General features: G+C 44.2%; 1 protein-coding gene and 2 long non-coding RNA genes across 4 annotated transcripts in view; 1 reads left to right on the top strand and 2 right to left on the bottom strand.

Moving 5' to 3' along the window:
• Nucleotides 1–739: 739 nt before the first annotated feature.
• Nucleotides 740–15,640, bottom strand: LOC308193092. Its single transcript, XR_013949373.1, has 2 exons — nucleotides 12,090–15,640; nucleotides 740–10,237 (listed from the first exon to the last, which is right to left on the bottom strand). It is a non-coding gene; the product is annotated as an uncharacterized lncRNA (long non-coding RNA).
• NT5E (5'-nucleotidase ecto) overlaps nucleotides 10,943–21,753 on the top strand; it is a 24,392-nt gene continuing 13,581 nt past the window's right edge. The window contains exons 1-3 of one of the 2 annotated variants that reach the window (XM_080587322.1): nucleotides 10,943–11,454; nucleotides 15,647–15,869; nucleotides 20,874–21,062. In XM_080587322.1, the coding sequence (XP_080443448.1) occupies nucleotides 11,125–11,454; nucleotides 15,647–15,869; nucleotides 20,874–21,062 (742 nt within the window). In that variant the 5' untranslated portion in view covers nucleotides 10,943–11,124. The remainder of the gene's footprint in view (nucleotides 11,455–15,646; nucleotides 15,870–20,873; nucleotides 21,063–21,753) is intronic. The other variant, XM_080587323.1, reaches the window with a different exon arrangement.
• LOC308193091 overlaps nucleotides 21,069–21,753 on the bottom strand; it is a 3,423-nt gene continuing 2,738 nt past the window's right edge. Inside the window, exon 4 of the long non-coding RNA XR_013949372.1 lies at nucleotides 21,069–21,721. This is a non-coding gene — a long non-coding RNA (uncharacterized lncRNA). The remainder of the gene's footprint in view (nucleotides 21,722–21,753) is intronic.

The raw sequence follows: 21,753 nt of genomic DNA, 5'->3' as shown, positions 1-21,753 counted from the left end.
CAATATTCATAAATTTTATGTAAGAGTTTAATACTAGTCTGACTGCCTGAAGACCCCTAAAAATAGTCAGGCAATATATGAAGAATCGCAAATACAAAGTTACAAATGCAAATACCCACAAATTTCAGAGCAAAACCAATTTCTCAGGCTTGAGGAGAAGGATAGCATCAAGGAAGGGGTGATGCTGGGGAGCAGACAGCTGCGTGCACTTTCCCTGTCAACTCTGCTGATAGGCAAAGGCAGCAGCCATTTTGCACCTAGATCTGCTTAACTGTTAGCAAAGCTCTGCTCTCCCAGGGCTACTTTTTTTTTTTTTTTTTTTAAATCTGAACGAAGTGTCATTGTTAGGTTTTCTCTCTGATAGTGAAAGTAGAAGATAACAGTTTCTGATGAAAGAGACCTGAGACATGCCTTTTCCATGCCACCCTTTACTTTGGTTTCAGGTCTACTGCAGAACCCAATAATTTTGAAACACAGCAATACTTAGGAATTACTATTTGAGTAATCCTTTTCCACCTGGGATTGCCATCAACTGAGGCTCAGCTAGTAGTACCAGGGTGGAGAGAGAGGCCATTGCATCACTCCTGTCAGTGACGGGGCATATGAGGCATCTCCTCAGCAATATCTGCTCCAGGAGATCTCTGGCTCCACCGTGTGCAGCCAGTCTAAGCAGCCCAAACCCCAGATGAGAGCACACACTCTGGGGACCTTCCCTAGGCCTAACCCCTGGCCTGCCATCTTCTGAGGGGAGATGCCTGCCATCTTCCAAGGGGGTTTTGCCCCGCTCAGGTAGCCTTGCCACCGTCCTTTGCTTATCACAAGGGCTGTCTCGAAGCAGAAATATTCTGTTGCTGGATTCACCTCATTCTGAAGGAAAAAACTGTTCTAAAAACCGCTCCTTTTGCACCTGTGGGATTTCTCCAAGCAGGAGTCCCAAGAGCACAGTGTGCCGGGGTAGGAGATGGCAGAGACCCTGCTATGGTGCGTTCCTGCCTGGGTCTGTCCGCTCCATACCCAAAGCCCTCTTCTTCGGTGCGGCGACCGCCAGGTCTCCCCTAATTAGCCAAATACTTCCTAATGAAGCTTCACACTAACGCTCCCGCCCGTCAGCACGTCCCAACCACTCTGGCTGCAGGCCGTACGACCGAGCCATGAGCAGAGCCGGAGCCCCCTCTCATGGAGGCCGGGGGAAAGGCGCTCAGAGGGGCCGGCTCCATCCGCCCTGCCGCGGCTCTGAGCTGCGCTGTGCCCCATGCCGTGGAGCGACTGCCTTGAACGGCGACGCGGCGCTTCGCCAGGCCGTGCAGGGGGCGGAGGAGGGCGGTGAGCTGTGCGGGGACGCCGGAGGCAGCGTCGGTTCTCGCGGCGAGCCCTAGGAGCGCCTCACGCCACGCGAGCACCGACAGTGCGGTGGCCAGCGGGCAGCACGGCCAGGAGCGCCCGCCATTACAGGCTAGGCTCCAGCCACGAAGCCCGGTAGAAAAGGCGGGAAAGCGGCCACGGCGGGACTGCCACCGCCGCCATTTTGAAGAAGCTGAGGTGACCTGGCGAGCCTCCGGGCTTTAAGCACTGGCTCCTCACAAGACTCGATCTAAACCCATATGAGTCCACATCCAACCTGACAGCCTAAATGCTTCTCCACGTTTATTTCGTACTCTGCCTCGTGCATGTCCTAAGCCGGGTTGTCAGACCTTGGCCTGCTGTTGTCTTGGTGCTTAATACCCATCCCTTGAGGGGGGCACTGGAGCAGTGCAGGAAACGTTTCTAGCGTAAAACAAGAAGTCCTACTCTCAACCCATCCTAAAAGCCAACACTATAAAAACGTTTGTAAGCCAATGATCTGAATAGAAAATAAACTAGGTCTATTAAAAAAAAAAAAAAAAGTAACAGACACCTTTATTTTGACCTTAACACTTTTCCACCCATTTCAGCGTAAATGAGCTAAAATTCCAAATGGGTATACAACACAAAAAAAAAAAAAAAAAAAAAAAAAAAAGCAGGTTATGTTTGTAACTTTGCACCTTTTAAAGACTGACACTTTTCAGTCAGGATATTAATGGGAACAGATCCTTTTAACATGGCATTCTGTTCCAAAAATCAACTTTGTATAGTGGAATAACAATATGTCACTAACGCTATTTGGTGTCATAAGTACCAAGGGATTCTAGCTCTCTTCTGTCTTTTGAGATCCTGGTGCCTCTAGTATCTACGGCTATCAGTTGGCAGTACCTACTGTTGCTGTTCAGCTATGGTGATAACATTTCGACAGGCAGAATAATCACATAGCTGCTTAATAAAAACTGTTTCCATGAGATGGATGGTGAAGGGATGAGCTAAGGGGAAATACTTCTGACTTTCTAAGAGGACTCTTCTGGCAGATGTACTCGGTTGTATAGGAATAGCTCAGAAACAGCAGCTGGTTTATGAGTGTGCAAAATAATAAGGCACAAGAGCAGGGTCTGCTGGGTCCTTCTTGTGTGCATGGCCTTTGAGGATCAAGAAATGCTTTTAAAATGGGCAACATCAGAAGGAAAATACCAGAGCTAGAGCTCATGAAAGAGAGTTACAGAGTTTTCAAGTTGTTCTATAGTGAAATCTTTACAGCTTGAAATTGTCGTGGGTTTGTAAAGAATAAAATAATGTCTTTTGTTGCTGCATAGCATTGGTGGAACAAAATTTATGCCACTTATACTTCTAAGGAATCTGGAAATTACCAGGCAGGTAGTATGATGCCATTCCTCTGTGAAACATGTTTTAACTTTTTAATCCAAAGTTTGACTGGACTTCCTGTTTATAGATGAGGCCATGCAGATACCACAGTCTCTGCCGTACAAAAGGAGTCAGCAGCACAGTATTATTCTTCAGTTTTGCGCCTTACTTCACTGGTGGAATTTTCTTTTGCTTTGCTGACAACTGAGGTCAAACATGAATCAAATACGTGAGATATGAAAAATACAGAATTAAATACCCAAGAACAGGACTCCGTGGAGCAAAAGGTACAATGAATTCTTAGCCACTGGGATGGATGGACTTTAATGAGTCAGTAGTTCATCAGTGTTATGGAGGAGAAGCATCAGTAATAAAAAAGTACAAAAATAACAGTGTTGCTGCTTTCTGGACAAATCATCCTAGCCAGTCCAACACCTTGAATGAGGGGAGACTGACATGCAAACCACGGTCTACACATCTTTACCCTTCAGGCATACCGAGGTGATGGCAAGATCAAAGAGGCTTTTGAAATGCCAAGTTCTGAGAAAGGAAATTGGGAAATATAACTCCGGAGTTAGCTGGAGGGGGCAGGGATGAGGGTCATGTTAGAAGGTGTTAACCACTGTAGAGAGGAGACTCTTATCCCAGATGGTGCAGACATTTCGTTGTTGAAATATAACTGCGAAACTGCAACCAGCCCATCTTATAAGGTAATGAAATCTGTCACAACTTGAACATCAAAAGTGGTCACAGGCTATAAAGGAACAGTGTTTGCGGGAGCAGTAGGGACGAGAAACGTCAGACACTCGAGGCTGTGTCTCTGAGACACTATAGTCAAGAGGATCAGAAAGGAGAGGAAGGAAAAGATTGTCTTGCTGACAGCTGCCCGAGGATAGGAGCAGAGGACAAGTAAGATATTGCTTCCTTTGTAATGAATCCAAGATGTACCTCCCTGGCCTGACATTTGCTGAGTAAACTGAGTTAGTTACTCACACAGCTCCTTTTGGTCCATTCCAGCTTTCCTGTACATTCTTAGTACATTCTGTTTTAATTAGACCAGTTGAGTCTTTGATTGTTTGCAAATTCCATGCAGACTTTTCCTTAGCGGTGCTTCTAAGAAAGAGGAGCTACAGAAAGATGCCTGGAGCCTATCATAGTTGGGATGTTTGGTCAAAGGGGCATGGACTATGGAGACCTTTCTCACAAGAGATGGCACCTGCAAAACTGAGGTCTGGCAAACATGTAGGAAACACCTGGATGATCGGCCGTTTTTCCACTTCTTCATCTTTTCTTCTTCTAATTGTTTTTTTGTAAGACTTGAGCATAATGGAAGCCAAATCAGAAAGAAGGTTGTCCATCAGCTTTCATGAAAACCAGTGCTGCGAAGTAGGAATGATTTGTGCTAAACTTGCATTTATACTGAAAATTGATTAATACAAACTAATTGTAGAAAAAGAGGAGCAGACTGAAAAATGCAAGTGACAGTACAAGCCACAGCCAGCAGAGTGCAGCATCACACTAGACGAGCAGTGCATGGGCGCAACGGCAGCGAACTATTTTCCCACTGATTAAATGGGTCAGGTGCAAACAAGAAATTCGCCCAGAAAAAGAATGATACCTTTCTGTTTATGCATTTTGAATAATACTTGGATACTCCAAAGTGATGAATTGTATTTTTCAACATACATGTTTTGGGGATAGAAAGGAGAAAGAATCTGGGATTTACAGTGCAAGTGAAGTGGAAGTGGGAGCCAGGAAAACCCAAGCCAGAAGTAGTAAGTTGACTGGTAAGCTGGTGACAGTGCAGGGCATTGAAATCAAATGAACTTGTAGGACTGATGGGCCAGAAAGTGAAATAAGCAGTAGTACAAGCAAAGAGAATGGGACTAGTACCTGGAGCCAGAGTTAGAAAAAAAAATAAAAATAGTTAAAAAATAAAATAATAAAATAAAATAAAATAAAATAAAATAAAATAAAATAAAATAAAATAAAATAAAATAAAATAAAATAAAATAAAATAATGGAAGAGATGAGACAGGAGGACTCAAACAGGGAGGGAACAAGCAGAAAGAGCGTATTGTTATCAGTAAAGACCATCTCTCTCTACAGGCCTTGGGATGTATATGTGACACTGTACTGCTTCCCGCAAGTCTCTGTGAAACCCCTTGTCTGACCAACTACAATATTGTACCATGAAGACTGAAAACATGCCATTACTGTCTGTCATTTTGGCTGAAGACAGCAGGAAGAGGGTTTTATTTTTGTTTAAATTTTCTTTTTAAAAACCCTACAGAATTGCAGGAAAATTGTTAAAATAAATAAATAAATAAATAAAACTTTGTTAAGGTCTCCAGGTCAAATATAGATAAATCAGGCAATACCAGCATTAAAATTGTTTTTATCCAGCCCCATGTATTAATGACAGCATCTTAAAGTATATGGCCACCTACTATTTGTCCACTGACATTTTCATGCTTTTTATGGAAAAAAAAAATGTTTTGGAGATGATCAAGTTTATACAATGATGGAAGGTGTTTTTCCTCCTTCTGGCCTCATTCGTTTCCTCCTTCAGACCTCATCTGTTGCAGAGGTACAAATGACACAAGGCATGAGGAACAGGTTTGTAGAAAAAGAATGTTGTCATGGTTAAAGCCACTGGACAAACCCTGAAGAAAGAACAGTGCTTTACTTCAACACCTTTGCACCTTTGTAGGTTCACCGTGATATTTGGGAATTCACTTGGTGAAACTTTTGCTAGACAGTCGCTGCTCACTTTTGTTTTATGAGTGGTGATCGTATCATCTGTACACGTGACTTGAGGCTCTCTGGTCTGCAATGTGTAGGACTACCAAAAGCTACAACTGAAGTTATACCATGCTTGAGAAAAGGACTATACCCACCCGAGTGCTCTGAAAGGCCATGTCTCAGGAGACTGAGGGAGGTGACACTTCTCATCTTAACTTCTGTGCATCATAAACCTCTGATTTGTAAAACAGCGATGACATCGTTACTTTGCCTCAAAGAGGCATTCTAGAAATTAAGTAACATTCTGGTAATGTTCAGGTACGGTAGTGAAGGCTTCCATAGTCCATCCTGCACAGTACATGAATCAGAAGTCCAACCAAGAAGCATATTGTATGATCTTATAATGAAAACCCTACCGTAATGCGTATGTACATGAAAACAAATTAAAACTGTATGGCCAATGCTGGCTCTGAGTTATTCTTTCTTTTAAAAATATCTTACATCTATCTTCATCTTAATTTCATACATCACCCTGGTGTGTTTTATGCGCGTATAAAATTGTGACTGTATGTTTGTATCTTGTGTGCACATGGGATTCATTTGACCTAACAAAAGTCATCTAGACTTGATCCCATCAGTAGAAATTTTATTCTAAAGTAGGTGACCATGAAAGGCAGGATGCCTCTCTCTTCACACTGACTACTGTGAGACCCAGTCTTGGTAGTTGCTTCCTTATGGGAAATATTTTTAAGAACTAGATATCATGCATCATAGCTTAAAAAATATGGTGATATTTCACACTGCTAGTAACAACCAACCTGCTTTATTAATGGAAGGCACAATATGTACAACTACACAGTTTAACAGGTCAGGCAAGAGGAGACCAAACTAGTCAGTGGATTAGATTTCCAAACTGTGTTTTCTGACCAAACAATAAATGCATAAGTAAAATCCAACTATGATCTCAAAACTTATATTTTAGATTTATACATTATCTTTCCCAGACCTTTTTTTCCATCTGATACTTTTCCCTACCCATGTATCTAGTTCTTAGCTTAACAGCCTGCTCCATGTACTCTTAATCTGGACTGTAAACTCTGGCCTAAGGCTTCTTTATGTCTGGTCTCAGTAACACCTAACATCTGAGACACTTCTGGGGCTGGAATCTGCATGCTTCTAAAGAGCAGGCAATAAATACTCATAATACCAATGTCATAACAGTTCCCAGTAAAGTAGAAATGAAGCATCATATGCCAAAAATACATAGCTGAACCCAGACATTGTGTCCAGAAGGTGTATACAGTACTGGTGAAATGCACTTTAACCACAGTGCACCATGGCGTGCAGACACCATGGGAACGGGAACAGAGACCGAGGAACTGAAATCCACTTTCGGCATCAGCAGGGGCTTGAAACAACCACATGAGGTTGCTATTCCATGCCAAGGGAAGAGGTAACATAACAACTGCTCTTTCCCAGCTGGAAGGGGCGGTATTCGCCACTAGCCCCATCCCACTCCACCTCTGCTGTACTGTGAGAAGGAAGGAGCCTTTTTTCTAGAGAGGGTTTTTGCACATTTCTGACTGGCCACACTGCTTGAGAACCCTGTGTACACTCCCCCTACAAAACTAACAGGTGGTGGGTAGCCACTGTCTCCTTTTCTTCATCACCTCAGTGACATGCGCAGAGCAGTTAGTGAATTCTTCTCTATGAAAGCAAAACACTTCTCCTTCTGATTTTACTAACGTAAAATCACTCTACACCAGAGATAAAGCAGTAGATTACTTGGGTTTGTGCCATGACTCCAACAACAATTACTGATAACATGAAAAGAGAGAAAGATAGTAGCATCAAAAGAGACTTAGTCTGTTTGGACTGAGCATAGCAATGAAAATTCAGACTTTTAAGACATGGGAGGCAGAGATAACACCACAGCTGTGGGATTGTACCCAAGAAGGAAGTGTGTTTTGTTCAGCCCTGGAGAATCGATGAGAGGACGCCTCTCAGATCATGTGATCTGGGACAAAATGAAGCCATGCATGGAGGTGATGAGCTTTGTGAGAAACCAACAACATTTTTTATGACACAGACAGTTTTCTGAGCTCCTCTGAGGCAGCTCATTGTTTCTCGGCTCTCACTCTTGGGTAAGAAGCGGCTGACCTCAGTTTACAGCCTTGCAAACAAACAGCTAGGGTAACAAAAAAAGCCCCTTTCTACATAAAGGCCAAAGAGAAGTCTGGCTGTTCCTGTAACACCTCTAAACAGAGGAATACCAGAAAACACCGTTCCTTGCAGCTCGGTTGATTGCTCAGCCATGCAAGCCTGGAAGGTTTGTGGCAAAGCATGAGAAGGTCCGCCCACGCGGGACGTGTACCCTGCTGGCTGCCAGCATCTGTGACAGCGCTTAGTCACCTCCAAGCCAGTCCCTGAAGAGAGGGTTGCTTTGGCCTCAGTGTAAGGACTCCTTCTAGAAGCCATCCGGTGCAGCTGAGTGGCGTCCCGTTCTTGGCACTTGCAGAATATTTTGAAACCAACTGTGTTGCAATGTCTGCTGTGAGCTGCTGGGGCCCTGTGACAGAGATGCCATGGAAGAAATACAGTGTCAAAAGCTCCAGGAATTACTTCTAGTAACGTCTAATCCCCAAAGTTGTTACATATGCATTATCCTTTGTTCAGTGCTGGCTTCCACAATAAGACCAAGAGCTCGTTGCCCATACAAGTCTGTCGAGTGACCTAGGGGAACAACACAGAGCAACCCACTTCCTAGAGAGAAACCACAGCGAAGGAGTGACAATGCCCATGCTCTCTCGAGGTACTGCTGGCTGTGTGTGGAATTCACCCTTGCTCAACCAAGGTTTGCGACATTTGTGGTGAGTATCTTTAGCCTGTGTCAGAGCCATTTCTCCTGGGTGAGAAATGATTAAAGGACCTCTGGAAGAACTTTCCAGGGACGTATGCCTGGGCTGAATACAAAGACCAGCCTCCAGTGTCACAGGATGACACTGACTCATCCTGGAGCACACCTATTTCAGAGGAGCAGAAGTGGAAAAAGAAAGGAGTCAACTAACAGTTATGCACACAACACTTTTTTTTCCTCCCTTTAGCCCTTCTCTCTTCCTCATAAACACATGTTTTCTGGTACACTTTTTGTCTTCTCTAGCTCCAAGTCAAATGCACTTCTGTGCATTTTCACAACATTATGTTTTCCTTAAAACATCAGTGATAGGCTGGAGAGACTGTGATAGGAGCAGATGGACAAGGTATCTAGTGGACATCCTGTTTCAGTAACATGTCCCTTAGCTCAGATATCCCCGCTCTGCACATCCAGGCATAGCTCTGGAGTAGAAGTTTTCAGCACAAGGCTGGTCCCCCACCTGCTCCCTCTTCTTGCCTTAGTTCATGTCTAATAACATGTTTTTCAAGATAAAGGCACTGTCATCAGAGAGCCCTTCCTACAGCAAGAGGGTGCCTACTGGGTGTCTAACCATCCCATACGTGAACATTACAAGAGCTGAGACCCTTGCAGAATCAAATAGGGAAGCTTGATAAGGGGGACATTGTGGATGGCCATAGCCAGCAGGCATAAGAGGCAGGGTGGCCCTCCACGAGCAGTCCAAAGTCCACCCCTGAAACAAAAGGAGCAGTGCCCTAGGACATCCCGGGCTGTTTCTGACGTGCTCTCCCAGGCCAGACTAAAGCATGCCTGTTCCAGACACGGAAGAGGTCGGTGGAGTTTGTGGTTGAACTGGGCTGGGCTGGGCAAGTCAAAGACAATATTGTGCGTGCAAGGATGTTCTGCTCCCCACCTCTTTTTTTCATTATTATTTTTTTTTTCCTGTGTTTCCATGTTTGCACATAGCTGTGGTGGGCAGAACAGGCATTTGTTTAAAAATAATGCGGCTGTGAATGATGACTGGTGAAGAACGATAAGGTGCCAACAAACAAAATGGTGCTAGGTGCACACATGCATGCAAGCCTGGCCATCCAGGAGAGTGACTAGCTACATCTCAGTGGAGATGTAGTCACTACAGGGAATGCACCCTAAAGGGCAATACAGCAGACCAGCCACAACAGGGCACTCAGTTGCCCAAACAGGGACATCGAAACATCCAAGACAGACACATGAGGCTGGCCGATATGACACAAGACCTGCCTGAGATCATCCTGCAGGTGTCCAAAGCCAGGCTGGATGGGGCTTTGAGCAATCTGTTCTGGTGGGAGGTGTCCCTGCCTGTGGCAGGGGGTTGGAACTGGATGATCCTTACAGGTCCCTTCCAACCCAAACCATGATCTATGATCCTTTCTAGAGGGACACCTGGAGACCACCAACCAGCACCAGCGCCTTTGTTTAGGTAATGAATTCCAGCTGGTGCATCTGCTGTAGGGCAACTGGAACACTCCCTATGCACCAGTGACTGTCCTGACCAGATTTCCATTGACCACAGTGAAAGTTCAGCCAAACTGGAGCAGGTGTAGGCACCTACTTGTGGACACCTACGTGTAAATGTCTTGGCTTTGAACTGGCTCCCAGCCAGGCTGTCTGCAAGAGCTAGGGGAGGGGGATGTGAAAAGGAGGAAAGGAAGTACGGCTCCAGGTTTTGCCAACGTGGCTCATGCCATTAAGGATTTTCCTGGGACGGGATAGGCACGGCACAACACAGTCATCCAAGGAAATGAGAAGATACCACAGAGCTATTTTAATTCACGTCACGCATGGGAGCATGGGGACAGCGGAGCGGAGCCATCGTGGAAGAAAATACAGGTTCATTCGCTTTCCAGCCATCTGAGGAAACAAACAGACCAAATGAGTTCAGATTCCATCCCACGGACTTTGGGTGCCCAGGAAACCGTGGCATGACATCACCCGGCGGAAAGGAGAGAGCAACTCGTGCAGCTTCTGTAATGCTGTAGGAAACCGTCACTTTCTCTTGCAATGGGGAAACTTCTGCTTTTAAGAAAAAATAAATAAATAAAAGTGAAAAATCGATCAGTGGGTCACTGCTTACAGCGTGAGATTGTCCAAAGGTTGCAGGGAATTATTGGGAAGTTAAAGCACATCAAAAGCTCACTTTCCAAAATTTCATTATCCGGATAATTTGGTTGTTTATTAGTAGCAGAACACATTGTGGGTACACAGCTTAAAGGGGCAGGTGGGGGCCGCTTTGATGTACCGCAATGGCACAGGACCCCTCGCGAGTTGTTTATTTAAGGCATCGATCGGCGTTCCTATTTTTTCCCCTCAGCAAGCATATGCCAAACCGCAACCGTAAGCTTAGCGTTTAACCACGGAAACACTCTCAAAAGCGATTCACGAGCCTACCCTGAAAACACTAAAACTATAATTAAACCAGCTTTTAAAGCTGCCTAAGTCATCCCGAGGGCTGAAACAGCGCTCTTTATTTTCAGCACCGCCGGAGAAAGAGGAGGGGAAAGGCTGGGTGGGACGCTGAGAGCCACCGCTTCCACGCGAAGGTTGAGAAAGCCCTTCCAGCACGCTAACCATTCACCGAGCAGCCTTCCCGGAGTTTGTCCCCTCGCCGCCGGCTGACTTTTTGCCTCCCGTGCCACCACTTCGGGCAGCCGGCTGCGAGCTCGGAGGGAGAACCGGGGGGCTCCGGGGGGCACCGGGAGGGGACCGCGGGGGGGGACCGAGGGGACACCGGGGAGGGGATGGGGCGGCGGGTGGCCGCGCTGTGGCTGTCCCTGTGGCTGTCCCTGTCCCTCCGCCCGTCCTCGGCAGGGCTGCGGCTCACGGTGCTGCACACCAACGACGTCCACGCGCGGGTGGAGGCGCGGGGCTGCGCGGGGGGCCCGCGGGGCTGCGAGGAGGGCGGCGTGGCGAGGCGGGCGGCGCGGGTGGCGGCCGAGCGGGCGGCGAGGGGAGGAGGCGCGGTGCTGCTGCTGGACGCCGGGGACCAGTACCAGGGCACCGTGTGGTTCTCCCGCTACAAGGGCCGGGAGGCCGTCCACTTCATGAACCTGCTGCGCTACGACGCCATGGTAAAGAGGGGCGGCGAGCAGAGCGGAGGGGAGGGGGGGGTCATCCCGCTCCTGGGGGTGTTGGGGATCGCCTTCCTCGCTCCCGCGGTGTTGCGGGGATGAGAGGAGCGGGGTGCTGGTGGAGGGACAGCGGCGGGGCCAGCAGCACCGGGTGAGGAGCCTGGACTGCAGCAGAGGGGTCAAAGCCTTGCTGAGGGGTCAAAGCCCTGCCAAGGGTTCAAAGCCGTGCCGAGGGGGCTCGCGGCTGGCAGCCCAGCCGGCTTCAGTCCTGTGGGAAGGGACAGGTGGTGCGCAGTGGTGGTGCTGCTCCAAAAGGTTTGGGGCTCTAAGCCAGTGCTTGTGGCCGGTGCCACCAGGCTTGGAGATGTGAGGGTCTGGGCATGAGGCGGCTGTGGCTGCGGTAGGGCGTGAACAGCCCGGTGACCGTCACAGTGTGCTTCAGAGGGTGCTGCGCCCTCACACTGCCTCTTCTGCTCTACTGAGTGCTGAGAGAAAGACTGAGGAATCTGGGACTGAGGCTGGGGGGTGCTTAAGTCCTTTCTCTCTGCTTCTGAGCCTGTTCCTGTGTAAAGAATTACTGTGGCTTGTTTTGCTTGTGTACGACCCCAGGAAAGGAGGAGAGAGATGGAACTTACATTTGAGAGTGGCTGTGTATTTATTTCATCCAGGCTGAGAGCTTGAGGGAAAAATCTTGTTCTGGGCGTATCACGTCCTCTGTCTTTATCTTTTTGCTTTCTCAGGAAAGGACTGTACTTTCCTTTTCCAGCAAAAATGGCTTCAGCCGCTTCTTCCCTCTGGCCCAGAGCAGCTACAGAAGGGAAAGTGTTGTCCCAGCACGCTCTCCTGGGCTAAACACACCTCATGCCAGATGGGCGGCTCTGGGGAGGATGCTGCTCTGTTTGCTTGGCCTGATGAACCTTTTCCTAATCCTAAAACTAACATCACCAGGGGTTTTCCTCCCAGTGGTGATGGGGAGGAATGTGTGCCTGCAGGACTTGTCTTTCCTGAGAGCTGGGAAGTGCTTTGGGGTTCTGCAGCGCAGAGAGAGAGCTCAGGATGGTTTTGCTCACCTTTCTTCCCAAAGCTTGCTGCTGGCTGCTCTTTCTCAGCCTTAAAATTTGCTGGCTTGACTGGCTCATGGATGACCCAGGAGCTTGTTTGGTTCCTGGTCATATCACAAGAAGAAATTCCTCTAGGCAAAATCATCAGTGTCCAGCTAGTGCCTAGTTTTAGGAGTACGTTATGTAGGAAGAAGCATCAGCAGTTTGGTTAGGAGGTCCCATTTGCTTTTTCGTCATAACAAAATTAAAAAACAAATAAACAATAAATCCAGACTTTACTGGACATCCAGAGGCTTGTGCTGGATGCTAATGCCTTAGGAGAAGTAGTTGACCACTTGCACAGGGAGCGAGGTAAGAGCCGTGCTGTGGAGAGATGAGCTAGTGTTTCTTTAAGCAGAATTTGGGAAGCCACAGCTGTAGAAGTGGTGGGGATTACCGAAATGGTTAGAAGCTAAAACACTGCAGTAGGATTGCAAACAGGATGAAGGAGGGAACATGAGTCACAGAGGTTGTTACAGGATGAGGCCAGGAGAGCCATGGGAGGGTCTGGAGCAGCCTGGCAATGTTATCAGAGGTCTGCTCCACAAGTGGGCAAATTTCCTTTTTTAGGTTTCTCCTTTTCCCATTTATGCCTGTTTTTCCATCAAACCTATTTTCTCCTGTTTAGCTAGGCATCCCCTTCCAAATCTTCTTGTCACCAGCTTTGCCTTTTGGGGTTAATCACACCAAAATCATCACAGTAAATACAACAAAGACAGTAACTGGTGGGATGAGAGAAGCGTTCCAGTTTTACTGTTAATTCTCATCGTCATGTTAAATTGTATTGTGATTTTCTGAAATATTTTTAGCCTGATTTCTTGTGAAAAGGAGGATCAAATGACCACATGCTGTGCGCCTGCATGTTTCTGTTTATCCCCTGTTGTGATTTACACTCACATTGGCCAGCGTAATTGGATTTGGTGAAGGTTTATCGCGAAGATACAAAGTCACAGAAGCTCTGTGCATAAGGGTGGTTGGGTAAAGAAACCCCAAAAGATCCACGTCCTCCTCCCCAGAGGAAAAGCCTCATCAAAAATATTATTAAACACCAGTGATTTCTCATGAACAAGAGACTTTATAACCACCCCTACCATGGGAAAAGTTTTGATCAAAGCTTTTATCCTAATGCACATGAAATAATCCAAACCCAAGCTACAAAGCCAAGAGAAACAAGGTTTCATAAGCGCGTTCCTTTTTTTTCCATGATGAGCTAGTGGCAGTTACATACAATTCAAATTCTTACTTAATTCGCAACCAGTTGTTTTGGGGTATAATTGTGTATTTAGGAGAAACGGAAGGTATATGCAGCAGCCAAAAGAAAATGGCTTGTTACTGTACCGAGACGCTCGATCAGTCTGTGGCCATCCTTTGGGAACATCAACTGGCATTGAAACAAGTTTCTGTAGGGTTCAATTCCATTTTTTATTCCTTCGGGTTTTTTGTTGGTTGGTTGGTTGTTGTTTTTTTGTTTGTTTGTTTTGTTTTGTTTTTGTCTCCCCTGAAAGAAAGACACCAGTGATCAAAATTGCTGGCCTTTCGTGCTTGTAGGGGCTTCAGGGTCCTGCCTGGGCTGCCACGCGATGTAGTCTGTTTGGGGACTAAAAACTGGAACAAACACATGGATTGTGTGTCTAAGTAGAGCAGAGAGGTATATCAGTCTTCTTAGATGATGAATACAGCTTTCCCAACTTAATCTTCGGGATGAAATTACAAGCAAGCTTTAGTTTAGAAGAGCTGGCTAATTGACTCTAGCACCCCTTTCGTGCTCTGCTCCAGTTCCCACCTGGAAATTGTTACATGTGCCAACTTACTCCATGACCACATTTCCATAGAGAAAGCCTTTTCTTTCCTCACACCAAAATGTGCTACAAGGCTCTTGAGTGTGTTGAGCTTCCGCGTAGCTGCTCTCTGCAGGGATTTGCTGGCTGTTGCCAAACTTGCAGGCACAGGCATGCGGCAACTTGGGCTGAGCACGAAAACAGGGCGGGGATGAGCGATTCTGTGGTCTTTTAAGGTAAGTCCATTATTTTCTGTTTGGCAACCTAACCCAACAGAACATCCTCTTCTTGGTAGTATTATCTTGCTACTGAAGAAGCTGGGCTGCTCATTTTCTGTGATACTCTTCAGACTTCACAGTGTTGAGGAGGCTAAACCTGTAGGCACACACATCTACTGCAGATTGCCTACGGAGACCCTCACTGCCTGATATTAGATCTTCTTCTGCATGTTAGAGCTTCTGCGTATGGATGATAGCTAGAAAATTACATTTTCCTGTTGTGTTAGAGCACACAAACTCTTGCTAAATGTCAGTGTAAATATAAACTGTGCTCCAAGCACAAGCTCTTAAAATACATGTTTTATTTAGAGATAAAATATATTGTCATTGGCATGTAGCACTTTTTTTTCTTTTTTTTTTTTTTTTTTTAACAATGTGTTTTCCTTGCGCAAAATGCATGTTTTCCTTGATGGTTATTGTTAAACCTCCCTCTTGCAGTTACAGGATGAAAAACCGCTGGGTTCTAATTTGGTGTATGAATACAGACCTGTGTTTAGATAGTTCTACATTCTGACTTTCACATCTGTATTGATATAAGAGCATCTGAAAAGCAAAAACCTAAAAAAAGTAACATTTCTGTGTTTGTGAGAAACAGGAATGTTCTGTTTTTAACAAGCTACGGTGTTCTTGAAGAGCAACTTTTTACTCAGGCAGATAATGACAGGACAAGGGGGAATGGTTTTAAAGTAAAAGAGGGGAGATTTGGATTAGAGGTTAGGAGGAAATTCTTCACTCAGAGGGTGGTGAGGCCCTGGCACAGGTTGCCCAGAGAAGCTGTGGATGCCCCATCCCTGGAGGTGTTCAAGGACAGGCTGGATGGGGCTTTGGGCAACCTGGGCTGGTGGGAGGTGTCCCTGCCCATGGCAAGGGGTGGAACTGGATGGGCTTTAAGGTCCCTTCCAACACAAAGCATTCTGTGATTCTTCAGTAGAACCCAGACTTTGTTTTCTCAAACATACCTCATATGTCATCTATGACAGTACTTATACTGAGTATTGGAGGTCGGGTCTTAGATTTTCTTCTTGCTTTTCCACAGGCTTTGGGCAACCATGAGTTTGATGAAGGTGTGAGTGGATTATTGGATCCTCTACTTCGAAATGCTAATTTTACAATCCTGAGTGCAAACATTAAGGGAAACACCCCATTAGGAAATGAAATGATGAAATATGTTTATCCTTATAAAATAATACATATTGGCTCTGAAAAAATAGGCATCGTTGGCTATACAACAAAGGAAACTTCCTTTCTTTCACAGCCAGGTATGTTTTCTTTAGTATGTAAATCTATACCCTTTATTGCTATTGTATTACTTACCTATTTGTCTGAATCAAAAGACGATGAATGGTTTCAGTTGAAAATTTGTTGTTTTCTCAAGATATCCCTGTATGATTGAGCCTTTTAACTGCCTGAAATTAAACTGGTGAAGGCTCGTTGTCACAGATCTTTTCATACAGAGCTGAATTATCTAGCGTCACTGAATTATCTAAGAATATATTCTTAGAAGGCCAGTGAGATTGTGGGAAACCTGGGCGGGGGGGTGCTTTGGGAGTGTTATTGGTGTTTTTATTTTTAATTTATATTCATTCTGCTATTTGTCCATTTAAATAAGTTTTAAGTCATGAATACAGCTTACCTTTAGAGTGATGTGTGTTGAAACAAAGACATCACTGTGTTGAAATTTTGCTCGTGGATGCATCTGTGCTTAAGCACTAGTAAAAGCAAGGAGAGCTGCTTCTGTGTTTTTGAAGCAGAAGTTGCCCAAGATGATTTTGGCCTCTCGGATATTTCCAGAATTTAGACTACAGAAGGAACACCCATTCAACTTTTACAACAATTGCTTCATTCATGAGTAAAATTAGAGTTGATGAGGAAGAGACTTGTCCATTTTTGACTATTTATTCCAACATTTAAGGGTTTTTGTTTTCAATAAAATGAAATGGAAACAAATAATTATAGATAAAATGAAAACATTTAAATCAACCGTAGCAGATCTGAGTCACTGCCTGCTCACAGTTCAGTGCCCCTCTGAGAAAATCAGACTTTCTTTCCTGCTTTTTTTGCAGTAGGTTCTAAAAGAAACTGGAGTGCCCTAAACATTTATTTAAAACATTTTCCAGACTGAAAAAGAACTTCATATTATTATATCTCTTTCCATTGCATAATAATAAATAAGTAATGTATAATGTTCCTGAGAAAAGGAATACTCAGTACTTACAGGAGGCGTTATGATGTAAAACTGTTCCTTCCATTCTGTTTAATTCCTGTTTGTTTAAATTATTCGGAAGTGGGTGTCGGAGGTCAGAACAGACTTCTGTATCTGACTCCTATTTTACAATGCTGTGTTTTGGGGAGTCCTGTCTTATTTGTCCCCCAGTGAAAAAGAAAATTGATTGGTGTTTTGAGTAGGCAACAGAATTTCACCTGTGCATGACAGTGTGTCATCTGACATCATACTGAGTTTGAGAAATGAATGTATAGCCAATCTGTCCAGTATTGTTCTTCACTAAGAGTTAATAAAGTAGATCTTGGCTCTTCTTCCAAACAATTGTGCTGGTGCCGCGAGATCATCAAGTTAACTTTCTTGCAAATAACTATACTAGAGCAAAAGCCAGATAGTGTTGGAGTGATCTTCTGAAGCATTTAAATACTTTTCCTGTAAGATCTAAATATTATATTGAATGTCTCAATATGCTGAGACGTTTTAACAGTGGCCACAACTAGAAAAAACAGTATTAGAAGGAAAGGCTGGTTATCTCCATATACGCAGCTAAAGCAGCCCTAAGCTAAGTGGAATACTTCTATTCCACAGTGTAACTGAACAGCAGGACAAAATCTAACAGCTACCATTTATAGCAATCAGGGTTTTTACAGTGTTCTGTTTTGCCTACTCATTGTGTGTGAAGGAACATTTGGAAGCTTTGAAAATGTGAGTTCAGGACATGTTAGTGTAGCTCAGTGACAGTATATCACCAGGATCCAGCAGTCGTTCAGATGGATAAAATCATGGCAGAGGTGGGTCAGTGGCAAAATAATTGTCAACCTAATTCCTTAGCCCAATGAATAAGATATTCAATGAATTTTAAGCTCAGCACCTTGCTTATCTCTACACACTTCTTCCAGATGATTCAGTTTGCTCAGCCTCTGCAATAATTGCTTTGGCATGCTGTACGCTCTTAGGGCATTTTCAGGGCTTCAGATAGGAAGCTTGAAATTGCTGAAACGTGAATTTCTACATGACTACTTTCCATGGAAATTTTGTTGAGAGTGTGATTTCTTCCATTGTTAAGTCCCAATTACTACAACACAATTATGAAATTACAGCTTGTACTTTTCATAGTGTAAAATATCTATCAACATACTAAAATTAAAAAGTCCTTAAATCTCAGTGTTCCCATTATGAAGGAACAATTAATCTCCGCTGAAGGTACTGTTAATGTTACTGTTTGGAAACCATAGGGATGAGGAACACTTAGCACAATTTATAGATTACAGCCAATTGGCAGTTTCTCTAAAGTTCCCCTCTGTGTTGCTGTATACAGCTATCTCAGCTGAATGCCCAGCCACGTGTCCTGCGAGAGCTGTTCATACCTTGGTACACTGACAGAGTTGTCTATGTGCTTGCTTTGCTCTGGTAATCCCTCCCAAGACCGTCTTTCTCATATTTGCTGCTACTGGCTCACTTGCTTTTGTCCTGACATTATGCTGTAAACCCCCAAAATAGCAAATATTTATCTGTCCTGAGAGGTGCCCTGTACGTGTTTGGTACTGTGAAATAATACATCTCGATTTGTCCACTGTCTTTTTGTGTAAGGTAGAAACCCAAAACAGCTTACTCTAAAACCCTACGGGCAGCAAAATATTTACTAAAAATATCAGCTTGGCCAGTTTTCTTAAAATGGAATTTGAAATTCCATTTATCCCACTTTGTTCTGGCTGGCTTGCGTAACATTTTTAATGTGCAGCCAGTTCTTTTTTCCTGCTCTGTTTGGATGTTTTATCTGAAATTCTACCTCCAGCTAGAAAGAAAAGAGGATGTCACCTCAATTTAATAAGTTGAGAGAGAAGTGAAATACTGACACAAGCAACAGGTAACTCTTATTTAAGGCCTATATTTCAATTCAGATGTTTTAGAAAAATGGGCAATGGAGTACTAGGCCGTATGTTGTTTTTTTGCCTGATTTCTAGAGAAATGAGGAATTAAATTGCTCTTGTGGTCCCTCACTGTACATTTTTTGAACCTGCTGGCCAATTTCAGCTAAGTTTGATGAAGTGCTGCAATGGCAGAGACACCAAGTTGTGTGGCATGCCATGACTAGGTCAAGGGGAAGGTATGAGGGCAGTCCCTGCATCCTCAAAGTAGGAATCCCTTTTTGAGGGTGAGGAGAAGTTCAAAGAATTGCCTGCTGTCACAGCCAGTCCGTGTTTGGCCCTTTGTTTGGAGATCTCAGCTGTCTTTACAGAACCGATCCCCACACCGTGATGTGTGTGGCCACAGGTGGTGAGATGAGCACCTTGACGGGCCTACGCTCAAGGTGTGCTTCTTGCGCTTTGTTTTCTGCCAGGAGCCATCAACTAGGCCCAGCTTCTGTCAACCACAAGGAAATACAAAGGGGCTGAAGCTGGCAGCCTGGAGAAGGAAGGCTGAGGGGGGGATCTAACTGCAGTCTTTGACTGTCTTAGAGAAGACAGGAAGACACTCTTTTGAGAAGGGCTCAGAGAAAGGACAAAAGACAATGGGCTCAAGTAGCACCACAGGAAATTATGGCGGGACGTAAGGAAAAGATTTGTCACGGTCAGAGCGGTTAAGCCCTGAAACAGGTTGCCCAGCGAGGCTGCAGATTTTCAGCTGGCTTGGACAGGGCCCTGAGCAGCCTCATCTGGCTTTGAGTTCCTGCTCCAAGTGGGTTTTGGAGTCGATGGCCCCCGGAGGTCCGTTCCAACCTCAATTAGTTTATGACTCTTTGATCCTAAGAAGAGGTCCACAGGAAGAAAATGTGGGGATGCTCTACACAATTTACTCCGAAATGTGCAGTACAGAGATTCCCTCTGGCAGTTGTAGAACTATTCAGTGGGTGTGGTGGTTAACCAATTTATATAACCCTCTTTTATCTCTTCAATTGTGGCAGTTTCCTCTTCATTTCCTGAGACATTTTGCATTGAATCATGAATTAGTTTCACTCCTCCCTTTGTTATGAAATAATGTAAATCTTTTGACTTTAAAGGCATATTTCAAAACTGTTTGATCAAAAAACTCTGCAGGCAGGAGGGGCATTAGGTAGACGGAGAATTGGTAGAAACAGTTTTTCAGCTGTCTTCACTGGAGAGTTTGCGATTACAGTTTGTTGACTATGTTCTTAAACTTTGTTCTTAAAACTTTGTCAAAGAAATTAGCCTCTTACATAGGAAGTCCTTTTGCGCAACCATAAACACTGTGGCCAGGTTGAAAGTGCATGTTTGTCTAGCGTTCTTGTAACCGTTTGTCATGTTAGAGTAACTTCAGCAGGCACAGAAACATTTCGGAAAGACTGAGTTTCCCAACATTGTAGTCCAGAGGAGCTTTCTCCTTTCCAGACTTTCCATTCTTTATGTTCTCATTTTGGGACAGCAGCTCAGTTGTGTTCTGTGCTGCCATTTGGTATTACTGACAGCGGTTCATTAGGTGAGATAATTTAATAAAAAGGCAGTTCAGAGTGTAGTGCAGGACTTTGAAGAAGTTGATTTTTAAAGCCTCAGAAGAGGGGGAAAAATGAGATGAGTCTACAGTACAAAGAGAGAGAGAGAACCCAGGAGAAGGTGGAAGATCTCAAAGAAACATAATATGGGAAGAAAAAAACTTTATAGTGTTATACTAGTGTTTATACCCAAGCGCTTACTGACATATATAGTCTCCTTTCTCCTAGCTTAATAACAATCATCATCATCATCATATTAATAGTAAAAGCCATTCAATTTTTGATGCCACAATTGGCATAATTGGATTTCTTTTTAATGGAGTTATAACAATTAGTATATGCAAGTATACACATTTCAGTGGAAAAAAAAATAATGAATTTGTCTAAGCACCCAGGGACTCTTGAGAGACTGGAGAACATCAGATCAGGTTAGGAGCTTGAGCCAGCTAAGGACTTTTGAAAGCCACTGCTATTCAAAGTTTCATTAGTTATATAAAATAATAGCACTATCACATAGTATTTGTTGGAAAAACTAGTAATTAAGGTACTTTGTCAATACATTCATGCTTCTTCCTTTTTTTTTTTTTTAAGGTAATGATGTAATCTTTGAAGATGAAATTGAAGCATTACAAATACAAGTGAACAAACTTACTGCAATGGGAGTGAACAAAATCATTGCACTAGGACACTCTGGTTTTACTGTGGACCAAAATATCGCCCAAAAAGTGAAAGGAGTGGATGTTGTAGTCGGAGGACATACAAACACATTTCTCTATACAGGTATTTTACTACTTACTGAAATGTTATTTCTAAAACAAAGCTGAAACTGATTGTTTCTCCTTAAGCTCAGAATACTTTCACAGATGTAGTTTACTGCTGGCAGTGCTGGGCCAGTTTCATTGCTGGTACCTCTCCATAGCTCCCACAGAAGAAACTAATATTTAAACAGTCACTGAGCAAGAAGTGCCCTAACTCACTGAAATGTTCCTTACTGCTGCAGATGTGCAAGGTGACCTAGACAAAGCAGCACACAGGTGGTAATACTGGTAAATCATGGACACACATACTGTATGTGTTTCAAGTTTAGATAGATAAAAGAGTAAACAATATGTTTACATTTAACCTTATTTGTGACAAAACCAAGAAAATCAATCATATAAAACTTCCGAAGTGATACCAACATTGATCTTATGTGGAGCCTGATTCTGCATTCATAAATTTATCTTAGGCTTGCCACTAAAAAATGCCTGTACTTCTCCCTTTTCCCAGGTTTCCTCTATCTTGTTCAGTCTCTCTTTTCACGTGACTTTATGCTTCTCTCCCCTAGAGATAAACATTGTTCCAGAGATGAACATTGTCAATAAGGTTTAATTTCTTCTGCTACTATAGGCAGAGCCTGCCATCAGCAGCTCATTCCTTCTCCAGTGCTGCTTCCTTCTCTGTGCCACAAGTGGAAAAACAACAACAAAAA

This window comes from Anser brachyrhynchus (assembly GCF_964034855.1).
Source record: "Anser brachyrhynchus genome assembly, chromosome: 3".
Classification (NCBI taxonomy): Eukaryota; Metazoa; Chordata; class Aves; order Anseriformes; family Anatidae; genus Anser; species Anser brachyrhynchus.
Note: the sequence above shows the minus strand (reverse complement) of the source record. Positions and strands in the feature narration are given on the sequence as shown.